At 37.6% G+C, this 12,036-nt stretch overlaps 1 protein-coding gene across 3 annotated transcripts in view; it reads left to right on the top strand.

Moving 5' to 3' along the window:
• Positions 1 to 11,301, top strand: part of LOC140504854 (NACHT, LRR and PYD domains-containing protein 14-like) — a 38,204-nt gene extending 26,903 nt beyond the window's left edge. For all 3 annotated transcript variants that reach the window (XM_072610221.1, XM_072610220.1, XM_072610222.1), the window contains 4 exons: positions 1,610 to 1,780; positions 3,524 to 3,694; positions 4,228 to 4,398; positions 9,969 to 11,301. In XM_072610221.1, coding sequence (XP_072466322.1) covers positions 1,610 to 1,780; positions 3,524 to 3,694; positions 4,228 to 4,398; positions 9,969 to 10,062 — 607 coding nt within the window. In that variant the 3' untranslated portion in view covers positions 10,063 to 11,301. The remainder of the gene's footprint in view (positions 1 to 1,609; positions 1,781 to 3,523; positions 3,695 to 4,227; positions 4,399 to 9,968) is intronic.
• The last annotated feature ends 735 nt before the right edge of the window (positions 11,302 to 12,036 follow it).

Here is a 12,036-nt window from a genome sequence, read left to right as displayed (position 1 = left end):
ATGAGTTGGAGCTCAAGCTCAGTTTACCAGGAAAAGCATATTTCATGCAGAAGCATGTGATAAGCTTGGAAATATAGACTGCGGTTTGTTGTTGTGTTTGTCCTTTGTTTTCAGAGAAGACCATGACATCAGAGAAATGATGACATGACTTGCACTTGACTTTGTTTTGAGTGAGGGAGGGCTGTGCAAGGTCACTAACCTCACTTTCTCTTTCTGAGCCATCTGGGTCTAGTGACCAGATATTCAGTCAGGATGACTGGAGATGGCCCAGGATGCAATGGGAGACCTTGGCCTTTTCAGGTACTCATTTAGAGGGAAGTAATGCCTATCGAGTAAATAGATCTCTTTAAGGTGTAGTCAGGGAATGGCCTTTTTAATTAACAAAAGAAAAATAACTAAATCAAATTGGGAGGGAAACAGAAACTGTTACTACTGATAATCACTCTAAGTCAGCCATTAAGTGGAACTTGTACTTGGACCTATTGTTGTCCAGCCTATGGGCTTTAGAGTGCACTGGGTTTAAGGTTTTGGGAACAACAAGAAAGGAAGGAAAAAAGGAAGGAAAGAGGGAATGAAGGAAGAAAGGAGGGAAGGAAGGAAGGAAGGAAGGAAGGAAGGAAGGAAGCAAGGAAGCAAGGAAGGAAGCAAGGAAGGACATCTAGCTAGTAAACCCCAAAGGAAGGGAGGGGGTGACAGAAGGGAGAGTATGATTTGGGTTATTCAACTAGCTGCGTGCCCACTCAGGCAGCTCTGTCTTCTCACAGGCTACATTATTGAAGGATAAAGTAAACAGTCAAAACTTAGAACATAATAGGGAGCCACAGAAACTTTTCTGTACATGCGAAGAGAGGGAGCAAATGTTCTGAGCTAGTGTATGTTGGATAGAGTTCCTTTTTTTTACTTTTTAGAATGGAGTGAGGTAAAGGAGATAGATTAGCATAAACAGAGGGAGGGTGGATGACTTGAAGGAGGGTGAAGAAGGTTCAAGGATCAAGGACAAGAACCAAGACCAGGATACCAGTAACCCCAAACTCAGAGGGAACTAGACACACAACTTTGTGAAGACCAGTAGGGGTCAGAGATGAGGGCAGATCCTAACAGAAATGACATGAACGAATGAAAAGTTATTTAGTAAACTTGTCTGATGCCTAAGGTTGTCTAGAAAAAAAAGAAAACTAGAGTAGCTAGATGGCAAAGTGAATACAGCAGTGGATTTGTAGTTTAGAAGACCTGAGTTTATATTTCGTCTTAGACACTGACTATCTATGTGACCATGGGCTAGTCCCTTGACTTCACCCTGCTCAGTTTATCATTAAAATAGGGATAATAATAGCACCTGCTTCACAAAATTGTGAGGATCAAATGAGATTAAATATGTACAAGTAAACCTTAAAGAACTTTATAAATGCAGGGTATTGTTCTTGTTATTATTAATTAGAGGGAGAATTCTTAGCTGAATGAGGGGGTATAGAAGTAAGAAAAAAAGAACAAAGAAATGAGTTTGATGTTGTCTATGAGCCCAAACCACATTGCATATGAAACTTCTTAAGGAGAGATAAGAAAAAAATGAAGATAAAATAATTTCTCTGTGTGTCTCTCTCCTCTGCAGGTTGAGAAGTTGTGGTCTCACTGCATCTTGCTGTCAGGATCTCTCCACAGCTCTGAAGAGAAACAGAAGTGTGACCCATCTGAATCTGGCAGATAATGCCCTGGGGAATCATGGAGTAACTCTGCTCTGTGATGCCCTGGGATATCCAGACTGTCACCTACAAGAACTCAAGTAAGTCCTCCCATAAGGCCATTCTATCAAGTCCTTTAGACATACAGTGAAGGCTAAAAGCACAGCATGAATTGAGGAAAGATGGTGAGTGTCTGAGGAAGGAGCAGGACTTAAGGTTCCACAGATTTTCCAGGAGGAAAATGGGTAATAAACCCATTTTATCACTGAAACTTTGTCTCACCACATTGAGTTCTCATATGTGCCATCTTCTTTCTTCTGGGAGAAGGTTAGAGGTATCAGTAAAGTTCACATCCTCATATTTCACCCAAGGCTAGTATAGTAACTACTGGGCTTCCAGATTTCTCTTTTGTGAGTTTTGTTGGGAAGTTGGTTTTTTTTTTTTTTTTTTTTTACAGACTATCTCTGATAAAGGCCTTCTTTCTTACGTGTATAGAGAACTAACTCAAATTTACAAGAAAACAAATCATTCCCCAATTGATAAATGATCAAAGTATATAAAAGGCAGTTTTCAGATGAAGAAATCAATGCTATTTATAGTCATATGAAAAAATGCTCAAAATCATTATTGATTAGAGAAATACAAAGTAAAACAACTCTGAGCTACCGCCTCATACCCATTAGATCATCAGATTGGCTAATATGACAGAAAAAGGAAATGATACATATCAAAAGGGATATGGAAAAATTGTGACACTGGTGCACTGTTGGTGGAGTTGTGAATTGATCCAATATTTCTGGAGAACAATTTGGAACTATGTCCAAAGGGCTATAAAGCTGTGCATAACCTTGTATCCAACAATACTTCTACCATATCTGTATCCCAAAGAAATAAAGAGAGAAAATATGGTCAAATTATTTGGTCAAAAATATTTATAACAGATCTTTTTGTGGTGGCAAGAAACTGGAAATTGAGGGGATGGTTATCAATTGGGGAATGACTGAACAAACTGTGGCATAGAACTATGATGGAATACTATTTTGCTAATGACAAAGAGGATAATTTAAAAAGCCTGAGAAGACTTGTATTGACTGATACAAAATGAAGTGAACAGAAGCAGAACAATGTACACTGTAAAAGTAATATTTTATCATGATCAACCGTGAGTGTTGCTATTCTCAACAATACAATGATACAATACATTTCCAAAGAACTCATGATGAAAAATGCTGTCCACATCCAGAAAAAGAACTAATGGGATCTGAAAGTGTATCAAAACATACTATTTTTCACTTTATTGTTCTCCTCATGTTTTTCCAGGGGAAAGGGATCTTTTTTTCAACAATACTAATATAGAAATATGTTTTATATGATTGCACATATATAACCTATATCAAATTGCTTACTATCTGAGGGAGGGGAGAGAAGAGGAAGGGAGAGAATTTGGAACTCAAAATTAAAAAGACAAACTAATATTAAAACTATTTACATACAATTGAGAAAAATATTATTCAATTTTAAAATTAGTTTTAAAAGGATGAAGTAGAAGCTCCCCTACCAGAGTCCAGTATCCTAGAAGCAGAATTTCAATTCCAGTAGTAGCAGGAAAGAGATGATTATCAGGTTTTATAATTTGATAAGGGCAAAAAAGTCAAAGAGACTGGACTAAGACATTTGGGTAATGTCTTGTTTTCTCAGTTTTGTGCCTTTATAGAAATAGGGAAACTAATAGGGCTTTTAATGTCATACTGGCAATAAGGTTATGTGAATGGGCTCCTTTCCAAGGTGAGAGAAGTGGTAAGTGTGCTTTATACCCTTACAGGTATCATGTGTTTCTCTCGCAGGTTGCAAGGTTGCTGTTTTTCTGAAGCTTGTTGTTGGGATCTCTCCTTGGCTCTGAAGAGCAATCAAAATTTAACTCATCTGAACCTGGGGGGTAATTCCTTGGGTAATGATGGAGTGAAACATCTGTGTGAGGCCTTCAGGGATCCATGCTGCAGATTGCAGGAAATAAAGTAAATTACCACCAGTTTCTTCAAAAACCCTCTACTTGAATTTAGAGAAGAGGGGAGCCCTAAAGAGCAGCGTAGTATGGGAGAGTAATACTTGAATGTTTGTGGAAAAGACGGGGGATATATCAGTCCTTTCACATTCATTAGGATATGATCTAAACTGCTATGGAGATGCCAGCAGAGTCACTAACATGGGTTAGTAGCCACTTTCCTTGCTGCAGGCCTCGACAGCTGCTCTAGGAGTTCAGGCTGTTTTTTTTTCCTTAATCAATGATCATCTTTCCCACCCATCTCATAGGCTCAATGATTCCCTACCAGATTCCCATTATTCCCTTTCTGATTATTTAGCTCCAAGTATTTATTTTTTCAATATGAGAAAAGACATAAGGGCCCTGTGAGAAGAAATATAGTACTATGGACTAGGTTATGGTGGGTGGGTGGGGTGTAAAGTATGTGTCCATAAGACTTGCACTACATTCAGGGGTTTTGGGTGTGAATCCTTTTTCATATTTCCTCCTTTCCTTTGTCTCTGATAGGTTATGGAGATCCTGCTTCACTGTAGAAGGCTTTCACCATCTCTTTGCTGTACTCAAGAGCAACCACAACTTGACCCATTTGAATATTGCCGGAAACACAATGGGGGATGATGAAGTGAAACTATTGTGTGAAGCTTTGAAACATCCAAATTGCAACCTGCAGAAACTGACGTAAGTCTTAGTATATTCATAGAGGAAGGGGTTAGGGGGGAGAGGAACAGAAAGAGCTGTTGATAAGACTGTCAAATATGAGTCAGGAAGGCTGCGAGGTATCTGTGGTAGATCCATACTTTTGTTCTTTTATGAGTGGAATCTTGGATAATATATTTTCCACTGTTATGGGAGAAATATCTCCTTTGGGAGTTCATGTTATAGGTGACTACTGCTAAAAATATATGCCAAAAATTCACTGGGGAATGAATGTAAAGAGCAAGTGCTTCTGTTTTGCCCAGAAACCCTGAGGGTCTTCCTTTTCCAGACTGATTTTTTTTTGCCTAGATAAGAGGTCATTTTCTGCCTCATTTCTTCCTTAGTCCTTAATCACTGAATAGGTATTGCCTCAGTCAAAATGAGACCTGGGAAAGACTTTAGGTTAAAAAGGCCAAGGTCTCCTACTGCATCTGGGATCATCTCCAGTTATCCTATCTATATCTTGCCACTGGACCCAGATGGCTCTGGGGGAGAGTGTAAGACTGGTGATTTTGCACAGCCTTTCTTCACTTAAATCCATTTCACTTAAATCATTTGCAAATCATGGCATCACCTTCCTGATGTCATGGTCCTCTTCAAGAATTAAGGACAAATGGACAACAAAACAAAACAAATGCACAAGAATTGCTAGCTCTAGCAATAAATGTGATGAAGCAACCTGGATGAAGATCAAAAGAGTCACACGAGGATAGAAGTTGACACAATTTTATTACTATTCATAAGGAGACAAGGATAAAATGTTAATAGGAAACAATCTAAGTGCATGTCTTCAGTCATAATGGGCCCCCAACTGAGGGCAGCTCAAAGAAGGGGAGCTTCTGAATGTGGAGTCATACAATGGTTTTCACACTCTTTTTGAAGGACACAGAGCCCATTAGGATTCAAAATTAAATAATTTGTAAATAAAGAGTTGACTGGCACCAAAAGGATAATGGTCATCACATACTCCTCCACCTTACCTCAGCTACATACAACAATGATCATGCTTGTTATTAGGTCATCACCTATAAATGCACAACTTCTATAGTTCTGAACCCTTGAATTCCTTTATTTGATCACAGTTTGTTTTCAATCTACCTCTCCCACTGCCTTTCAACCCCACTGCCTCCAGGACCTTGAACTTTTGGTCCTTTCTTAGGCTATAACTGTTGCCCTGGCTGCATTCTCTATTTTTTTCCTCCTCTTGACACTCTGGTCAACAAGTTCAATTCTTACTGTTCTCATTTCTTAAATCTTTTGCTGCCCCATATGCTAGTTAATCTAGTCTTGCCAGTCATCAGCCTTAGCTTACTCCAACTAGCCAGTCTTTGTTCCTATTCCTATGCTACTGAAGGAAGATGGAAGAATCATGAACCTTTTACTCACTGGATTACACTACAAATTAATGTTACATAACCTTTGCTTGGCCTTCCTTGCAGCAAAGCATTATTTTTATACTTCCTTAATTGAATCAATACCCTGCTCATCAAGGTAGCCTTGTCAAGCTTTTTAATTATTCCTCAGGAATCTTATTGCTCTCTCTTCCTCTGTCCTTTTAGTTTAGAAAATTGCCTCATATTTCATTGAAAAAAATGAGACTAAGAGCAGAAAGCTTCCTTTTGCTCACTTGATTCATCCATCCCACTAGCTATTGTCTCATTTCTCCTCCCATTTTTAATTTTATTTTATTTTCAATTCATGGAACAAAACAAATGTTTCTATGAGTATAAAAAAAGAAGATGTTTGCATATAAAACTCAAAATCTACCATGTACAACTTGCTCCCTCCCCAATATTTGTGGAACATTGCATGTCTTTTTTTTTTAAGTTAATTTATTGATTTTTTGTTTTCAACATTCACTTCCATAAGTTTAAAATTTTTCCCCCTCCCTCTTCTACCTCCTCCCCAAGATGGCATGATATCTGATATAGGCTTTACATATACATTCCTATTAAGCATATTTTCACATTTCACATTAGTCATGTTGTATAGAAGAATTGGGATGAATGGGAGAAACCATGAGAACAAAAGAACAAAACAAAAAAACAAAAAAAAAAAGTCAGCTTTGCTCTGCATTCAGAGTCCACAGTTTGAAGAAAGGTTGAAATTGTTCTGCTGGGTTGGTGCCTTTCCCTTACCATCTTGGGTCTGCCCCTCCAGTAATTAGAAAGTTAAGATGAAGGGACAATTTGGAGGGGGGTATATGTTCAGATTTAGATATATGATGTTTAAAATATATATAGATATCCATTTTGAGATGTTACATGGGCAGAAATCAGAGACTCAAGGTCAGCAGAGAGTTTAGAACTGAATCAATAGACTTGAGATTCATTAATTTAGAGGTGATAATTGAATCTCTAGCAGCTGATAAAATCACTAAGAGAAATAGTAGACTTTCATCCCTCTTTTATCCCCTTTCATCTTTCCAGTGTCATGAAAACCCCAGTTCAAGACTATGGGAATTTGTTCAGATAACTTCTCAGAAACAAAATCCTGTTGGGGAAGGGATGACACAACATTGTAGCACCAGTACTACAAAGCTCTGAACTGATAATGCTGGGACAAACAACCCAGTAACATCAGTCCTGCAAAGTTCTGAGTTGCTGGGGGTAGGCCAATAATTAAGTAACGAAGGGAATAGAACGGGACACTATGAGTGTGGGTGTGTGGGGTGTAGTATGAGGCATGCCATGCAGCACTCCATCAGTCCTAAGGGAAAGAAAACAGCATTTGACTGGTACCAGTCCTGACAATTCAAAATTAAGTTGGGGAAGAATTCTGGTGAATCATGAATTGCCCATCATGGGAAGAGTCTGAGACACTTTAATATTCAGCCTCCAAGGAAACTATATTCAAGGAGAAACAGTCAGAAAGGGAGCAATAAGTGGTGAAAGAAGACTGAAATTACCAAAGATTTCAGGAGAAAGAAAATTAAAATACTTTGATCATTAACAGATAATTCAGCAGGGAAAAAAATAGTAACAATGGAAGGAAATATGTTTTGTAGATCTAGCAAATGAATTCGGATATATATGAATAAACATTGTAAAACAAAGAGGGAAAAAAGTAGATAGAGGTTCTTTTGAATTTGAGTGGAACATGAAACCATAATATTACAATAATACCAAAATGTTTTATGCTTTTTAAAAATTTTATATGCTATAAGTTGGGAAAGTGAGAGAGAGAGAGAGAGAGAGAGAGAGAGAGAGAGAGAGAGAGAGAGAGAGAGAGAGAGAGAGAGAGAGAGAGAGAGACATCAGTGGAACAGATTAGATATACAAGAAATTAAAAAAAACAAAAGAATAGCACAGTGTTTAATAAAGTCAAAGATCTCATGTATGGGGGAAGGACTAATTATATGACAAAACTGTTGAAAATGGGACAGCAATGTGGCAGAAATTAGGTTGGATCAATGCCTCACACTATATATGAGTTTAAGATCCAAGTGGATACATGATATAGATATAAAGAGTCCATCATACACAGATAAGAGAAACATGAAAGAAATTAACTATTAGTTCTGTGAATAAGGGAAGAGTTCATAATGAAGCATTTGACAGAGAAGATTAAAGAAAGTAAAATGGAAAACTCAGTAGTTTTGAAGAGTCATGCCTCTCTAATAAAAACATGATCCATTAATGAAAAAGAGAACAATGAACAAAAGGGGAAAAAAGGAAGGGAAAGAAAGTCTTAAGAAGGATATCATCAAGTATTTAAGGGTTATAATGTGGGAAAAGGGACCAGGCTTGCTTTGCTTGGCTCCCAAAGAAAGTACTAGTAGCAATAAATGAAATTAGAGAGATAAATTGTTTCAAAATCAAAACAAAATAGTATTACCTAACAATATAAACTGTTCCAAAGTGATATGGCTGCTTGTGGAGGTAGGAGATTGCCCATTTTCACAATTCTAGGTTATATGGCACTATTTGGGACGTTATATAAGGGATTTGGGTTCAGGTACAGGTTTGACTACATGGCATCTGAGGTTCCTTCCAACTCTGAAAATTGATGATTCTCTGATTCCATACTCTGTTTAAGTGCTATTCTTGTTCATCCTTTGTCTTTAAAGAGGACCAATGACATCACATGGTGATGTTTTGACTTGTGTATTAATTGGATTTAAGTGAGTCAGAGATGCTCAAAAACTCAGCCTAAATTTCTCTTCTAAAGTCATTGAAATCCAGTGGCAAGACAAAATTCAGAATGACTAGTGATGGCTCGGGATTAAGTGGATGACTTTTGTGTCTTTGAAATTTGACCAAGCTCTAAGCACTCCACAGCTCCTGCTCCCCAGCCTTCATGGCCATTGAAACAAGTTGTTCTCATCTGCCCATTCTTCCAGGAAAACTTCACATTCTCTTAACTCACCAACAGTTTTGAGCCCTAATGGTTTACCTCAACCTGGTTTAACATGTTTGCAAAGGTAGTTTTAGAGTGTGGCCAATGCACATGCTACAGCTTCTTGGAGTCACAGGTGTGAATTGGGTGACAGGTGAACAGCAAAAGTGGATAAGAAGCCCTGAAGAGGATTCAACTCCAGAGTTGCTAGTCCTCCCCAAAGTTCTATTCTAATGACTCCTTGTAGAATGGAAGTAACCTTGGGTTTTCTAATCAGATAATAATCATATCTTAAGCACTTACTGTGAACTAGATACTGTGCTATGTGTTGTGAATACAAATATAAGCAAAAGCCTGCCCTTAGGAAGCTTATATTGTAGTGGGAAAGATAACACAAAAGTAAATTGAAAAAGCTTGGGAGGGAAAGGATAAGATAGGAAAGTCTAAAGTAGTTCAGCTTTGTAGAAAATGATGAGATAGCTGATGGCCTGAGCAAATTTGTTAAATTGAAGTTCTAAGTTGGTCCAATCAGAGAGAAGAGAATGGGACATAGAATAGTCAGGAAACATTTATTAAATGCCTACTATGTACCAGGCAGTGTACCAAGTGCTGGGGATATAAATAAGAAAAAAGAAAAGACAGTCTTTTTTCTCAAGAAGCCTATCTTCCAATGTGGGAAGACAAAACACAAAAGGAAGCTGAAAAATTTGGGGGAGGAAGTGACCACCAGAGGGTGGTAGGCACGGGGACATGATATTCATGGAGTTGAAACAAGTAGAGCAGTTAATGTGAAATGAAGTTGGCACTTTAATCTTTGTATCCCATGCACCTGCCACAATGACTGATATAACAGTATTTACATGTTTGTCAGTGATTGATTAACTTAGGTCTGATGATTTTAATTTTTTAACCTCTCTTCAAATAATTTAGGAATATTGTAAACAAAATCAATTTTATAGAATTATCTGTGCAACAATCATATGAGTAAGAAGTACATGGACAAAAAGCAGAACTTTAACTATCCTGATTAACGTCTCAAGATTCCTACCCTCAAGTTTCTATTTCTCTCTAATCCTGTATGAATTTCTGCTTCCCATAGGGGAAAAATATTTTTACGTTTTCCTCATATCAGAGCATGAGAATGTTGTAGCAATTGGAAAAAAAAGGAAAATTCTCTGTGATAAGGAACCTTTGTGACCTTTATATTTTCACAGAATCAGTAGATGGCAATTGAGTGACCAAGCACAAAGAATGCTGGATGATATAAGAGAGAGCCATCCTCACCTGACAATTGAATCTTCTAATTGATTCATCTCAATAAGTGTTCACATCCTAAAAGAACTCCCAGGAATGTGATAGTCCAAATCCAAATGCCTTAGATCAAAGAGAAAATGCTACCAGCAGACGAGAAGAAATTCAAACATTATGTATTCACAATCAAGACCACGCATGATTTAGCAGTGTAACAGTAAGCACCCCAACATACACAGGGGGGCCTGCTATCACAGGTTCTTAGATCTGTATACATAAAAGGAAAGACAAGTTTTGAGGCATTAACTTTAATCACTTTGATTAAGCACATGCATCATTCCTTTAACCAAGCACATATATCATTCACCTAGTTCAGGGGAGTCAACACCCTGAACTTCAAAGAAAATACAGAGAAATCAAAGATCAACAGACATGAATTCTTCTGCCTGAATTCAACAGACACTTCCACCTATCTGACCGTGGTTACCAGAGAGGGAAATACCAACATCTGAGTTTTCAAAGATGGGGGACTCCTTAAAGCAGCTTCCCAGAGTCCTCATCTGGCCAAACAAATACTTCCAATTAGTAATCCCCAAAGAGATCAAAGATAAACAGACATGGTTTCCTCTGCCTGAATTCAATAGACAGTCCAACTGTCTGACCACACCAGACAGGGAAACACTGACATCTGGGTTCTCAAAGCTGAGGAGATCCTTAAAGTGGCTTCCCAGAGTCCTTGCTTGGCACTAAAACCTTCTTACAAAACCTAAGCCCCAAAGTAAAACTTCACCCTCAGAGTATTTATACACTTTTTTAGAGTCAGAGGGCATAATCCTCTGGCCCAGTGCCTCAATAGAAAAAATGAAAGATACTTGGGACTCTCATACAAAACAGCTCCTTTAATCAAGTTTCTCACAATTGGCAGGTCCATCAATGGGTGGAAAAGATTTTATTTACTCACATTAAAATAATTTTCAATGCAAATACATATACTGTTACTAGTTAAAGAAAATCTTATTTCTGTACTTTACTCCTTGTAAAGACTCTTGATTGATAACAAAAACAGCAAAAGATCCTATTTTGATTGCCATCACAAGCAGCTTCCATGTTAAAGGAGTGGAGGGCTTGGGATATGATATTCCAGAAGGCACAGGAGCTAAGATTATAACTGATATTAACCTACAAAGAAACATTGAATATACTCTTACAGGGGAAAATAAACATTTAACAAAACAGAAGATTTTCTGGCATTGCTGATGAAAACACTAGATTTGAATAAAAAAATTCACATTCAAATGCAAGACCCAAGAGAAACCTAAAAAGGTAAATATGGATGAAAAAAACATAAAGAACTTGATGAATTTACTGGTTACATTCCTATAAGATGATACATGCAACACCTAAGAATTTTATAATTGTTAGGGCAGTTAGAAAGAGTCTACATAGAGGTATTAGTATGTGTATTATGCTGGGATGATCTGAAGGGGGGGATAGAAAGACGGGATGCACTGGAAGAAGGGATAATAAAGAGAAAGAATGGAAAATAATATATAAATATATATGTATATGCATATACACACATATGACATCTCATATAAATATATGTGAGAAAATCTCACATAAAAGAGGCACACAAAGAAGAGTTTTACAGGGAAGAGTAAAATGGAGGGAACAGGCAACACGTGAATCTTGCTGATAGCTGAAATGGTTCAAAAATAGAACTAGAGACACAGACACACACAGGGCTGGGTACAAAACTTCATCATACCAAGGAGAGAAATAGGAGGGGAATGGGCTAAGAAAAGGGGGGGAATTGTAAGAGGGAGGGTAGATTAAGGGATGTGGAGATAAAACAAACAAACAAAAAACTAAATGGATTTTGAAAGAGAGGACTGGGTGGGGAAAAAAGGATAAATAGAAAAGAATAAGACAGAGGAAAATACACATTTAGGAATCATAACTGTGAATGTAAATGGGATGAAGTCACCCATAAAATGTAATAGCAAAATTGATTAGAAACCAGAATCCGAG

The sequence above is a fragment of the Notamacropus eugenii genome, chromosome 5, assembly GCF_028372415.1.
Source record: "Notamacropus eugenii isolate mMacEug1 chromosome 5, mMacEug1.pri_v2, whole genome shotgun sequence".
In the NCBI taxonomy this organism is placed as follows: Eukaryota; Metazoa; Chordata; class Mammalia; order Diprotodontia; family Macropodidae; genus Notamacropus; species Notamacropus eugenii.
This window is presented reverse-complemented; position numbering and strand designations above follow the sequence as displayed.